The sequence below is a fragment of the Leptodactylus fuscus genome, chromosome 6 (assembly GCF_031893055.1).
Source record: "Leptodactylus fuscus isolate aLepFus1 chromosome 6, aLepFus1.hap2, whole genome shotgun sequence".
Taxonomy (NCBI): domain Eukaryota; kingdom Metazoa; phylum Chordata; class Amphibia; order Anura; family Leptodactylidae; genus Leptodactylus; species Leptodactylus fuscus.
Window position 1 is genome coordinate 34,610,823 of NC_134270.1, and position 15,070 is coordinate 34,625,892.

General features: G+C 42.9%; 1 protein-coding gene across 1 annotated transcript in view; it reads left to right on the top strand.

Moving 5' to 3' along the window:
* TMPRSS5 (transmembrane serine protease 5) overlaps window positions 1-15,070 on the top strand; it is a 43,804-nt gene that overhangs the window by 20,138 nt on the left and 8,596 nt on the right. Inside the window, exons 7-10 of the mRNA XM_075278999.1 lie at window positions 1,514-1,676; window positions 2,498-2,679; window positions 4,559-4,657; window positions 14,215-14,357. Coding sequence (XP_075135100.1) covers window positions 1,514-1,676; window positions 2,498-2,679; window positions 4,559-4,657; window positions 14,215-14,357 — 587 coding nt within the window. The remainder of the gene's footprint in view (window positions 1-1,513; window positions 1,677-2,497; window positions 2,680-4,558; window positions 4,658-14,214; window positions 14,358-15,070) is intronic.

A 15,070-nucleotide genomic window follows, 5' to 3' on the forward strand; every position in this document is an offset into this window, starting at 1 on the left:
GATTCATGGGTAGTTAAGATGTCCAAATGGTGCCAAGAGGGATTTGATAGATAATAATATAATTGTGTAGTTCACAGGAAGTCAGTCACACTTGATAGACTGATGTACATTATAAAGCAAGCTCTAGCTGCTGGTCATACTGCTGGTCACATGACACAGCTACTCATAATAAAAGGTTTCAGTGTGTTTAAATGCATTTGAAGGGGTATTCCCATGTCCCTTGCTCACCAATCTTCGCTGCTGCACCTGGTTTTCAATGTCAATTGGTGGGCGGGGTCTCATATGCAAAGTCATACTGTCCAACTACCTCTAGTTTAGCTCCGCCTCCAAATTAGCATTTAGCTCCACCCACCACATACAGTGATCCTATGGGACGACTGAAGGGCCTGTGATGTCATTAAAGGTCCTATAACACTTGGATTTAGCTTGTTCTATATAGAGTCGGCTAAATCCTAGTAAGCAGAGGGACCAGGTCCTTTAGCCCACTAGGATTTTGACTGTTTCATATAAGAAAGCAGCACTCATTTCCCCCCTCCTTTATCTGAGAGCAGGAAGCTAGGTCACATGTGTGGTGTAGACACAGGAACAACTACAGACACAGGCTCACTCCCATGCACTTAGACCCTCCCCCCAGAGCAGGCAGCTACGTCACTTGACATTTGAGCAGATAATCCTAAGGGCCATAGAAACACAGTGTCAACAATGAAGTGAAAAAAATTAAGATAATGGACAAACAAAGCAGTTTTTCTGAAGCAGTGTATTTAGGAAAAGTCTTAAATCCACATTAACAAGCAGTATAGATAGGATCCTTGGGACAACCCCTTTAAGCTTAGATAAAACAAATTGTATCATTATACATTATGTGTTCAACTAGTTTAACCTTACTTTGGTTATGTAGATGGTCCATGAGCTATGATCACATCTCCATATAGAAGACCTTTCTTCTGGGTCATCGCAGGATCAGAAGAACGGAAAAAATGCTTTGTCCAAGGATGGACACAAATGGATCCCATGAGCTATAATGTAGTCTGATGGGTACCACTGGTGTCCACTCTTTGTCCCTGTAAATTTCCTTTGTAGGACTTTTTCGTCCAGGATTTCTGATGGATCTGTGCTGCATAGACATCCAACACAGATGTGAACATAGCTTAAAGTTGATTATTAGCAACGTAATTCTTCATTTGTCCTGTGGTAGTGTTACAGGAAAGTGGAATACTTGCCACTGGAATTCCCTTCAGATTATGGCTGATCAATGGAGGTTCTAGTAGCTGATACCCTGTGATCAACTTATTTAGAGAACTTCCAAATTGAACTTCTCTATCACTTCCTTATAGTTAGATAGTATATCCGATTGATAATTATTAAAAAAAAAATAGACTGAGAATACTGTAAAAGCCAAGTTCTGCTTACTTGCTGACTGTTCAATGAGTCTAGATCCACCACAGTCTCTGTTTCAGGGTCCCTTTAAATACACAACAAATGACAGTGTACAATTTTACCCTTGTCTCTGCAGAATGTGGAGCGCGAACCAAATCTTCTAGAATAATTGGAGGTCATGACGTGGCTTTGGGGCGATGGCCTTGGCAAGTGAGCTTATATCTACACAACAAGCATGTCTGTGGTGGCTCCATCATAGCGCAACAATGGATCATAACCGCAGCACACTGTGTGCACAAGTAGGTCTTGAGAAAACACTGTTATCTGAATTTGGCTTAAGATGCCCATAGATGAGACATTTTGAATGGTTGAAAAGTCCAATTTAGCCCATTTTCTGTTGACCATCAGCACCATTTCATGACACATATGTGTGACAGATGGCCGAGATCTGTTGAATAGCTGACCAAGACAATAACCTTCACAGACCAACCATGAATGTCAAAACATTCAGAAAATGTCCATCTAAAATCCCTAAGGATCGGTGAATTTGTGCAGAATTTCCCAAAAGTCTCAGGTTTCAGTGAATCTGAAACTTGTGCGATTAGTTTCCGATGAATCCCCCAATATGGCTAGTTTTATTAGTTAAATATCTGGAAACCGGAACTAAAGCAGCCCCTGCACTGACAATGGTAATATAATGTATAATATGATTGTACTGGATCAAACGCCTGTTCTGATCTTCCTTGTAGTCATCTACAGCATTTGATTGATGTGCCATCTGTTGGTGGAATTGTGTCACTGCTTATAACTATTTTACTTAGAGACATTGGTCTGTAACGCGTTGTGATATTTTCTGTGACACAACACAGGACGTCACCATGTTAGGTTAATGCAATAAGCCAGTCATGGCAACAAATGCTACATCTGTATTAGGAATATGTATAATCAATGGATACACACATACACACATATACACATACATGCAACTTTATGTATATATTATTCTTAGTGCGTTTGCCTCGTGGTATTCGATTGGTGTTCACTCATCTCTAATAATAAATAGAACCACAAATACATTTTTGTATATTTTTATGCAACATTGATGGGTGATCCTATTAAGTTACAGGTCTCCTCAGTTGTCCAGCTGGTCCGTCCTTTCAGGCATGGTCAGTCACTCTTCCATAAGACAACAAGCATCTTCCTCACAAGTGGAGAAGATCATTTACCACCAGAAGTATCATGACAGGACTCACGACTATGACATCGCACTCATGAAACTGGAGAAGCCTTTGAACTATTCAGGTTGATTTTTTGTTATATTATTTACTAACCAGATGGGTGAAGGATGCAGACTCTTTCCTTCTCACTTCACAAGTTTACTAGGATGGCCATGGGTGTCTACATAAGGGTTCACATAGTGGTTCATCCAGGATAGTCAACTGTTGATTTCTTCCTTCAGTTGGTGTGTGATAGGATTGATATGGCCATGACCCAGTATTTCATATTTAAAGAGAATCCATCAGCTCTCCTGACTTGTCTGTTTTAGCAAGTCTTTGCATTCTTCTTCTTTTCATGGCTATGGTTTTAATATTAGACAGTATAAACCGAGGCAGAGGGGTCAATGTCTCCAAATAGGGAGAGACAGTACAGAGACTGTGGCATGACCTACTAAGAATTGGATAAGGAATATGCAAATTAAGACTTCATTGGTGAAAAAAAGGAACTTGCATCTAGCTCTACCTTTTGGAAGGTAGCACCCAATAGATTAATGCATGATTTAGATACCTAAGGACAAAATCTGGGAATAATAGTCAAGGCAGAGTAACTCCTCCAAAAGGAAGATGGCTCCATCCACAGACAGCTATTTTGAGGTTGTTGCCTCTCATGAGTGAACAGCTGGGATTTTTATTCTGACAGAATTCCTAAAAAAAGAGTCCTGATTACCCCGCCCACACACAATGATTGACAGTGACAGCCCTGATTAATCCCCGCACACACAGTGATTGACAGTGACAGTCCTGATTACCTCGCCCACACATAGTGATTGACAGTGAGAGTCCTGATTACCCCGCCCACACACAGTGATTGACAGTGACAACCCTGATTAATCCCACCCACACACAGTAATTGACAGTGACAGCCCTGATTACCCCACCCACACACACAGTGATTGACAGTGACAACCCTGATTAATCCCACCCACACACAGTAATTGACAGTGACAGCCCTGATTACCCCACCCACACACACAGTGATTGACAGTGAGAGTCCTGATTACCCCGCCCACACACAGTGATTGACAGTGAGAGTCCTGATTACCCCACCTACACGCAAAGTGATTGACAGTGACTATCCTGATTACCCCACCCACACATAGTGATTGACAGTGACAGCCCTGATTACCCCACCCACACATAGTGATTGACAGTGACAGCCCTGATTACCCCACCCACACACAGTGATTGATTGTGACAGCCTTGAATACCCCGCCCACACACACACAATGATTGACAGTGACAGTCCTGATTACCCCGCCCACACATAGTGATTGACAGTGACAGTCCTGATTACCCCACCCACACATAGTGATTGACAGTGACAGTCCTGATTACCCCACCCACACACTGTGATTGATTGCGACAGCCTTGATTACCCCGCCCACACACAGTGATTAGTACTTTGCATGCACTGCTCTCTGCCATGTCAATGTGGAATATACCTGGAAGAGCGAGGCAGAGAACAATGCTTGCACAGTACATTGCTGAGATTTTTGCCCACAGAAGTTCACTACAAAATTCACTGTTAATGTGCTTGATCCAGAATACATAATGGAGAATTTCAATGACAAGAAAGGGATCACTGCTGAATTACTGATGAACAACCTGGATACCTAGCAAGGTGACAACCAGAAGACACTTGCCAGCTAATTTACTAATAGTGCAAAACAGAATTAAACTATATATATATATATATATATATATATATATATATATATATATATATAGCCTCTATGAAAGGCAACTCAGGTATGCATAGGCTTAATTTCATGTCATCTATAGTATACAACAGTATTAATGTATTCTATGTATTCTGTATCTATTTTTCAGTATATCGTTACTTGTGTTTCCTTTTCTCTCCATTTATGTAAGACTTGTAATTTCATTAACATGATTTCTCTTAGATAGCATTCGCCCTGTGTGTCTACCACAATATGAGCAAGATCTCCCTGCGGGCTCGGAGTGCTGGGTTTCGGGCTGGGGACATACTCATCCTGACAACAGTAAGTATTCCCACTATGGAACATGTTTTACTTCAACTAGAAGAAAACAGAATAGAAATGCCACATATTGACCTAAATCTACCTCGAAACTGTACCAGAAAATAAAGCAGCATGCAAAAGGGAATTCATGAAAAGAATTTTGCATGTATTTTTTATTACAACTTGCCTATCGTTATGTATCTACAGCTATAACCCAGACTTCTATGTCTCCATAGTTACAGACTGCAAACAAACCCATTGTAGTCAGATCCTACTCCATACTCCCCTCCATTTTGACCTACATATCGCCACTTAGAAATTTGGAAAGTTAGCAAGTAGGAATCATAGAATAGGAATACATGAACAAACTAGTCCAAACTACAGCTCATCCCACAAAAACCAAGCCCTTACACTTCTCTGTCAATAGAAAGTTTTTAAAAAAGTTATGACTCTCAGAATACGGAGGCACTAAAAATATTTTTTGGACAAATTAGTTATTAGTTATTTATTGCAAAAATAGTAGGAGATTAAAACATTATATAAATGTAGGACCTGCAGAACAAAAGTTAACATGTAATTTATACTTCATAATGCAGACTTCTAGAATTAGAATTAGAGATGAGCGAATAGTAAAATGTTCGAGATTCGATATTCGTTTCAAGTGTTCCCTCAATATTCGACTACTCGAATCGAACCCTATTATACTCTATGGGGGAAAAATGCTCGTTTCAGGGGTAGGCAACATTCGATCAAATTATACTTACCAAGTCCACGAGTGAGGGTCGGGCTGGATCTTCTGAGAAGTCTTCTCCGTGCAGCATCCCCGCGGCGTCTTCCGGCTCTGAATTCACTCTGCCAGGCATCAGGCCTGGGCAGAGCCGACTGCACATACCCGCGCTACAAGAAAATGGCCGCTTTGACCAGGGTCGGACTGGGATGTCTAGGGCCCACTAGTGGAATTGTTTCTAGGGGCCCACCGCCAGGACCCTGCAGATCAGCGGTACCGAGACAGGGCGGTTAAAGGTAATAACATGTTGGGAGCCATGCTACTCACGCACTATACCATGCGCACTACATATACCTACTGCTACAGCCTGTATGGCAAGTGAACAGCATGGCTCCTAGAAATGTTACCATTACCCGTAGCTGAAGTGTCCTGGAAAAGCTGATCTGCAGAGGTCCTGGCTGTTGTATCATCACAGATGTAATATTGATGGCCTATCCTAAGGACAGACCATCAATATTAGAAAGATGGATAAATCCTTTAAAGGGGTTGTCCAGGAATTGGAGCAACTCATGTGGTGGGAGGGAGGTGTAAAATAAAAAACAAATAAAAAAAGAATACTCATCTGTCCTTAGCGGTTAAACGGTTTTGCGGCGGAGAGCATAAAACGCACACCGCCGCACCCGGTCTGACAGCTTTCTGTCTTCTACATGCAGAAGACGGAAAGCTGAGAACGGACTGCCGAACGCTAGTGTGAACCTAGCGTCAGCCTAAAGCCCCATGTAGCAAGACAAAGCAAAAAGCGCTGCGGGAAAAACCCCGGCGGCAACACATCAGTTTTTCCTGCAGCGCTTATTGCAGAAACTCCGCAGAGGTTTCCTCTGAGGACTTTGTTTCCTTTAGGGTACGTTCACGCAGGGATTTTTGGTCAGGATTTTGAGGCCGTATCTGCCTCAAAATCCTGACCAAAAAGATGGCTCCCATTGAAATCAATGGGAGCCGGTCATTTCTTTTTTTTTCCGGGAGCCGGTTTGTTCCAGCTCCCAGAAAAAGAAGCGAGGTGCTCATTCTTCAGGTCGTTTCGCCTCGCGATTCAGCCTGAAGACACTCCCTCCTCCCATCTAGGCCCATTTATTGGGCCTAATCTGGAGCAGAGTGCGTGACTGGATGCCGGTGCATCCAGTCGCGGCTACCCGATTTTTGGTCCGGAACCTGAGGCGGCCTCTGCCTCAGGTTCCGGACCAAAAAACCCCGTGTGAACTTAGCCTTATACCTATAGTGAAACTGCAGGTGTTTCTGAAGATATAAGTGACATGCTGCAATTTCCAAAACCGCAACAGTTTTGGAAATTGCAGTGTGTCCGCCGTGTGTGTTTTTCTGCAATGTGTGGATGGGATTGCACTCACTATATACCTACACACTCAGGCCTGGTTCACATCTGCGTTCAGTAATGCATTCGGGGAGTCCGCATGGGGACCCTCCCAAACAGACTACCGAACGCATTAGCAAGTGGTATGCAGTGAAAGCACACATAGACTATAATGGGGTCCATGTGCTTTCCGTGCGGTGTCTGCATACAACATGCGGACAGAAAAGTACTTCACAATCTACTTTCCTGTCCACATGACTCATGCGGACACCGCGTGGAAAGCATGCGGACACCGCGTGGAAAGCATGCGGACACCGCGTGGAAAGCACACGGACCCCATTATAGTCTATGCGGTCCGCGTACTTTCACTGCACACCGCTTGCTAATGCGTTTGGTAATCCGTTCGGGGGGAAGGGGGAGGGGGTTCCCATGCAGACTCCCCAAACAGATCACCGAACGCAGATGTGAACCAGGCCTTAAACATATACCATATATACTCACACATATACAATACAATATACACATACAATACTATAGCACATATACATTTATATACATTCATATACCATATAAGTCATATATATACACTTGTATGAATACTATATATACACACACACACATATATACATACACATTATTATAGCATACAGTATATACTCACACATACCTGTATACAAATATACAGTACTCACACAGTATACAAGTCACATACTTTACACAAATGTACACATATATACATATTAAACATACAGATTTTACAAAGAGTTTACTCACCTATTCCAGCAGCAGTCGGCTCCTGTCCTCCCCCCACACGCTGCGATGTAACAGGACTCAGTGTGAGGAGGAGGGGGAGGGGGAGGAAGTGCGTGCAGCAGGGGAGATCTCACAGGACAGCAGCTGCAGGTAAGTGAAGGGAGAAGCCATTAGCTGATGCTGAAGAAAGACACGTTGTCCTCCGATGTGTACTTCTTCAGCATCAGCTAATGGGGGCCCCTGTGTGTGGAGGCAGATGCATTGGCCAGGTGCCCGGTTGGGGCCCCTGGCCATCCCGATCGGGCCCCGACCAATGCATCTGCATTGGTAAAAATCAAAACTTTAAGTCAGGGCTCGGGGGCCCACCAGGGGATTCCCCGGTGCACCGGTGGGCCAGTCCGAGCCTGGCTTTGACTGTAAATGGCCATTTTCTTGTAATGCGAGCATGCGCAGTCGGCCGATGCCTGGCAGAGTGAATGAAGAGCCGGAAGACGCCGCAGGGACGCTGCACAGAGAAGACTTCTCGGAGGATCCAGCCCGACCCTCACTCATGGACTTGGTAAGTTCAATTTGATCGAACGTTGCCTACCCCTGAAACGAGCATTTTTCCCCCACAGACTATAATAGGATTCGATATTCGATTCGAGTAGTCGAATATTGAGTCGAAACGAATATCGAATATTTCACTGTTCACTCATCTCTACTGCTTATCCATTGTGGGACAAACTTTTCTTTGTAATGCTACCGTGTAATATTCCATACAATGTACTGGAACACTGAAAATAAATTCAGAATGGGGTAGAATTAGAGGAAATTGCGTTGGCATGACTTTCTTAAGGCTAAGGCCCCACGGGATGATCGCGGTTTTTCCCGCAGCACTTTAAACCGAAAGTTTACTGAGTTTTCCTCCGTGGACTTTCTGTTACCATTATATCTACGGGAAAGCCGCCAGTATTTCTTAGATATAATTGACAGGCAGCGATTTCGAAAACCGTGGATACTGCAATGTGGGCATGGGATTCGCAAGAATCCCATCTAATTTGCAATTACTGTAAAACGCAGTGAATCCACAGCAGGCAAATTGCGGCGTTTCTGACCCGTGGGGCCCCCGCCTTACAGGCTTCCTCTCTGCAGCATTCACTGTGCAGCCAAAATAACATGCTACTTGTATTCTGTGTGTTGGCAAAATTACGGTAATACCAAATTTATATAGTTTTTGTTACGTTTTAACACCATAAAAAAATCCAGAACTCCAGAAAAAAAAAATTATTTCTTGGAGTCACCATATTCTGACGATTGCAACTTTTTATATTTCCGTATATGGGGCTTCAGAATGCATTTTATTTGCAGGGAGCAAATGTACTTTTTCTTATACTATTTTGGGTATTTCTGATGTTTTGATCATTTTTTATTCAAATTTGTATGGGAGGCAAAACTACAAAAAAATGGTGTGATCCAATGAGGTCCTGGGTCCCAACAGATCTTCCATAGAATTCCATAGAATCCCTTTAAGTGTCAATATCAAACTGAACAGCATCCTTAAAGGGTTAACATTAGAAAACATTGAAGGATGCAATTACTTGTACCCAGCATGGTATGCACAGTGACAGTGGGACAGATGTCATATTCATTATCAGTATCATATAGTAGAACAGATGCTTCGTCCGTGACCTTTATAGGTTTTATGAATGAAGTGAGTCCTCCCCGGGTATGTGAGATAATCAAAGCCCTCTCTCTATTGAATACATGCTGAAAGATTCAAAGCTCTAACTCTGTGATATCCTCAAAGCTATAAGAGAAGAGAACTCAAGATGAAACACCACCAGTAACTGCGGAGAAAGTAAGAAGTGCGGAAACCATATTACTTATGAGTAATCTACAGCGATTGATGATAACCTTCTGCAAGTTCTATGGACGCTTCTGTATATCTAAAGTCTGCAGTTACAAAGCTCTCTGCGGCCAGTATTAATATAGAGTGCTCAGTAGTTGACACTAGGGTTGAGCCGATCTTCACTTTTCTGGATCGATTTTGAAATCCGATTTACGATCATTTTTCATTCGAACCCGATTTCGATCCCAATTCCGATCCCAATGCAAGTCAATGTGATTTTTTTTTTTACTAACTGGAGATCGGATTTTAAAAACAATCCTATTCACTATACAGCATGGAATCTAACAATTGAACGCTTTAATTGTTAGAATCCACGCTGTGTAGTGATTTTTTTAATCACTAAGTAGCCAGAAGATTTTTTTTAATCCTCTGGCTACTTAGTCCCCCCTGGTGTCCACTTACCTGCAGAGATGGCTGGTCCGGTGCCTGGTGTTCTCGTTCTTCTTTGCCTTGCTGCCCCCTGCCTCCCAGGTTAGGAGAGTGTGGGCGAGTTAGGAGAGTGTGGGCAGGTACTGGGAGGGGAGACGTCACGTCTCCCCGCCCTGTACCCGTCCACACTCTCTCCTAAACCACAAGCCCCGCCTTCTTCCTAGCTCTTTAAACACTAACCTGGGTGGCGAGGGCAGCGAGGCGAAGAAGAACGAGAATACCGGGCACCGGACCAGCCATCTCTGCAGGTGAGTAGCTACTAGAGATGTTAGCTAGTCTCCCATTAGAATGAATGGACGCAGCCAGCGCGCAGGGGGTTAAGGCTGTGTTCCGGCTGCTTCCATTCATTCCTTTGGAACCGCAGCGGAGCCTTCACACTAAGTATACACTCCATTCAGAATGAGCGGAGCGTATACTCAGTGTGAAGGCTAACATTGTTAGCTTTTCCCACAATGCTTGGCCATTAGCAAAGCATTGTGGGAAATAATCACCGATCTCGATCCCACCTAAAAAGATCATGTCGGAATTCCGATGGTGATCGTGAAATTTTCTCGATCGACGATCAAAATCTGATCTTTTCCGAACACGATCGCTCAACACTAGTTGACGCCTTTTTAATGGCTAACAAAAATGATGACAGATTGCAAGCTTTCAAGACTACTCAGTTCTCTTCATCAGGAATGGTATTAGGCATGCCTGATGAAGAGACCTGAGTAGTCTCGAAAGCTTGCAATATCTCATCATTTTTGTTAGCCATTAATAAAGGTATCAACTACTGAGGACTCTCAATCTTTACATTTCATATCCACTGGATAATACGGTACAAAGATAAAAAAAAATTCTCGGCCAGTATTAGTCATACATAGGTGCATTCTATGTACACTGCTTCCTAATATGTGGTGCTATATAGAATAACTAGCAATATTTAGTATGGTTCAAAACTCCAAACCTACCTATGGTAAGCTGTAAAAATAAAACAAAGAAAACCCTCTGATACTTGTCATGAAACATGGAAACATGTCCCTGGGGCGGTCATGAGACCACCCCAGAGACACTTTCTGATAATCTGGTGACGTTTCGTTTCACCGCTTCCAAAATGGGACATCACCAGTACTCTCTTCCCTTCCCCGTTAATACTTACATGTCTTCCTGTGTCCGGGACGGCTCCTCCTCTCCTGAAGCACCTGCACAATTTGGAGGTGACTACAAGACATGCACATTAGAGGTGGCACTCCATATCTACTGTGCAGGCCTCACAGGTACTTTCAAACTGTACGCAGCATCTCCATCCTGCGCACAGTGAAGAGGAGGAGCCGTCTCTCAGATCAGAAGCTAGGTAAGTATGATGCTATGGGATGGGGGAGTGGGCGTAGTTACTTGAGAAGGGCTAGCAGTCAACAGGATAGCCTATCTTAGCGTAGCTAGGGAGACAGGGAGGGGGATAGCTTAGTGTAGTTTAGCTAGGGAGACAGGGAGGGGGGTGTAACGCAGTGAGAGAGGAAGGGGAGCATTGACAGGGAGTTACAAAGGAAGTTACATAGTAGGAAGCTAACACCAAGTAAACAAATGCAGAAGATACCCCAGACACCTAGAAATCACTCACAACACTGCTAAGAGTATATGGGTGCAATTTTAACCCATTAATAACACTAACAAACCTTTTTTTTAAAAAAAAAAAATAATAATAATTTTTTTGCCTGGAAAACCTCTTCAAGCCAAGGTGCAGTTCCTGGGCTCATTATAGAACTATACATGTATCAGGAGGTCCAGGGATGAGTCAGGTGAGAACAACAGATTCATCTCTCGGTAAGTATGGGTAAGGATGTTTTTTAAACAATCTTGGGCTGAAAGACTCACTATAGGTAAGTTTAGGACACTAAACCTCTGGTCCATAGAGTGATGTTGGTGGTCCCAAACCTATTCTGGTCTTAGATTCCAATGTGAGATTCTTCTTGATGATCAGCAGCTATTTCTGCCTACACACCCATACCTGGAAAGAACGACAGAGTCGGACCGCCTACTGGACTCCTAAGCCCACAAGAAGTGGAGGTTTACATGGATAAATTACTTGTTGTAGTAAATCTTTTCTTACAATTATATATTCATCTACCATCCCGTCCTCAAGTACCCTCACAAGTCATAGCATTGGAATATCCAATAAAGAAAACTTACTGTGAGTACTCAATGACTGGATCTGAGAAACACGGCCATAGAAGAACATTGTAGATATGGTTACTCTTACTTTAGCTTTAAATTGGCTAAGGACAACAATTTCTCATTAAAACAAGTTCAATACAATATTCGGGCACATTAGCCAAACCTTTGACAGGCGGCAACTCACAACATAACCACTGGGTGGCCGCATATAATCACATGCATGATAAACAACTTGTGACAGAATATCACAAAATCATGTTGTTTTGAAAAGCTGATCATCTTAAGACTCACTTGGGATGTGTTGAGGTAATGAAGGACATCTGCATATTCTGTATTGTTGCAGCATCTGGCTCCACTCCACTTTATGACCATGGACTATTGCATGTATAAGATAAGATAAGATAATCCTTTAATATGGAGACTATATGGTGGTACACAGAGTACCTATGGCTGCATACTACATTCTTTGGGCTGCATTCTTCTTAGGACACCATATCTATTATTTAATGTTGCATATTGTTTTGGTTCCATTTTGACAGAGGGGCATGGCATATATGGAAAGGCATGGTATAAAATACTAAATTTTGCACCTAATTTTTGCATAATCTTTTGCCACAATTTAGCCCAACCAATAGGTGGTCACTGTGAAAAACCTGATCCATGTTCATACTGTCGTATATGAATTTTCAGACTAACTTTTAGAATTTTGGACCAGTGTGGCAAGTATAGAACAAACAGAACTAATATAAAGCTATGCTAAAATAACAGTGTGTTCAGAGAGGATTATGTAATATACAGTTTCGTTTTATTACCGTACGCTTTGGCAGTCCGAAACACAAACTACTGCTAGTTTCCAGGTTACAGATGTGCAGAAGAATATTGAACGCCCCAGCATGGAGTCTCTCCTGTAGACTTTAATGCCCAATTAAACAAGAGTTGTCAAGTTATTTTATTTGCCTTTATAATATTCCAAATAATCCCGGATAATGAATACAGCAATGTCTATTAAAACCTGACTCTACAAAAAAAATCTAAAATCTCAGGTTTCACTGCAGGGATCCCGTCAGCAGAAAATACTGATAAGTGGTTATGCAACAGTCAAAGTTTTAATGTAAGGGGTCACTAACTTTAAGACAAACTTTGTATAAATTAGTAGTACAAGGTCTGCTTTACCATCTAGAAGCCTGAGCTAGGTTCTTAGCTAGTCTTGAGCCTACTGTATGACCTGTATATAGACTCGGCATTTGCCTGATCCCTTGGTGCATTGCAACAAAGCCCCTGAGCTGCTGGTCAGCTGCTACCAACACCGGGACCCAGATCCCTGCACAGCCCAACATAGCCCGGATTCTTGCACAGGGGGTTAAAGAGTGAAAATCAGTGAGTCTGCTTAAACAATGCCCTTAGAGGTGGTTCAAAGTCAAACCAGTTTGGGAACACAGAGGCTCCACAACCCACAGACCCTAATAATATCAGATTATATAGATATCTATGGGGTCAGGAGTGAAAGAAAGTGAGCAATAGCTAGGTTAGATTGAGAGACCCTAGCATAGATGAAGCTAAATAGTAAGTTTCTATCTCACCCCAAGTGCTTTCTTTACATCAATACACGATATTTCTCAATATGTTCTCCACAATTCTAAATGAGAAAGAGAGACAGAAAATCTCATCTATGGGTGAATCATGGCAGCTAGTCCTCATGCACTAGGTGCAAATTCCAGCCTGCATCTGTCCCTCATTATACTCAATCGGAGGCAGAGACCATTTTAGGAAGCTGACGAAATAAGTTCCTTGCTTGGCTTTGTTGTGGATTCACTTGGCTGCTCTAGCTTGCAGGTCCCATGTTGCAAGACGTTCTGCTGGTTACGGGGAAAAGAACATTTGATTCTGCAACCTTTCTATCTGCAGGGCTGAGTTCTGGTCCCTCTAGTCTAAGGCCCCACGTAGCAGGCCGCAGCAAAAAAGCGCTTCGGGTAAAAACCGCAGCGGCAATACATTACAGTTTTTCCCGCAGCAATTTGCAGACAAAGTCCACAGTTTTCCTCTGCAGACCTCCTTCTTCAATTATACGTATAGGGAAACCATAGGTATACTTGACATGCTATGAGTCCTAAAAACGCAACGATTTTGGAACTCATGGCATTTCCACTGTGGGTATTTTTCTCTGATGTGCGGATGGGATTTGTTTACGCCATTTGGGACCCCGACCTTAAGGCTTTAAAATATTCATAAGGTTCATAAGTATCTCTTTTCTTTAGCACACATGCCTCGAAGTCTGAAGGAAGCCATGGTACCTCTTATTAGTACTAAGAAATGCAATAGTTCCTGCATATATGATGGTGAAATTACTCCCAGAATGCTTTGTGCTGGCTACATTGATGGAAAAGTTGATGCTTGTCAGGTATGGACTCATTTTGTACTGCTTACCCATCCATTACATGTTACATATATATATATATATATATATATATATATACATATACAGTATATATATATAAAACACATGCAGACTTTGCTACAAATTCACTAGAGATTTGCAGATGTGAATCTCCGATCCTACCCAATCCCAAATGATCCTGAGTCAGGGTATGCTCACGTGGGGGTTTTTGGTTCGGAACCCGAGACGCAGGCCGCCTCAGGTTCCGATCCAAAAGCTGAGTAGCTGCAACTGAAAGCTGGAGCACTGCCCCGGCATCCAGCGGCACTCCGCTCTAGATTAGGCCCAATGAATACGGCCTCAAAATCCCGACCAAAAAACTCCGTGTGAACTTACCCTTAGAGCGAAATGTAATAACTAGAGATGAGCGAACACTAAAATGTTCGAGGTTCGAAATTCGATTCGAACAGCCGCTCAATGTTCGTGTGTTCGAACGGGTTTCGAACCCCATTATAGTCTATGGGGAACAGATACTCGTTAAGGGGGAAACCCAAATCCGTGTCTGGAGGGTCACCAAGTCCACTATGACACCCCAGGAAATGATGCCAACACCTCTGGAATGACACTGGGACAGCAGGGGAAGCATGTCTGGGGGCATCTAACACACCAAAGACCCTCTATTACCCCAACATCACAGCCTAACAACTACACACTTTACACACTCAATACCACCTCTC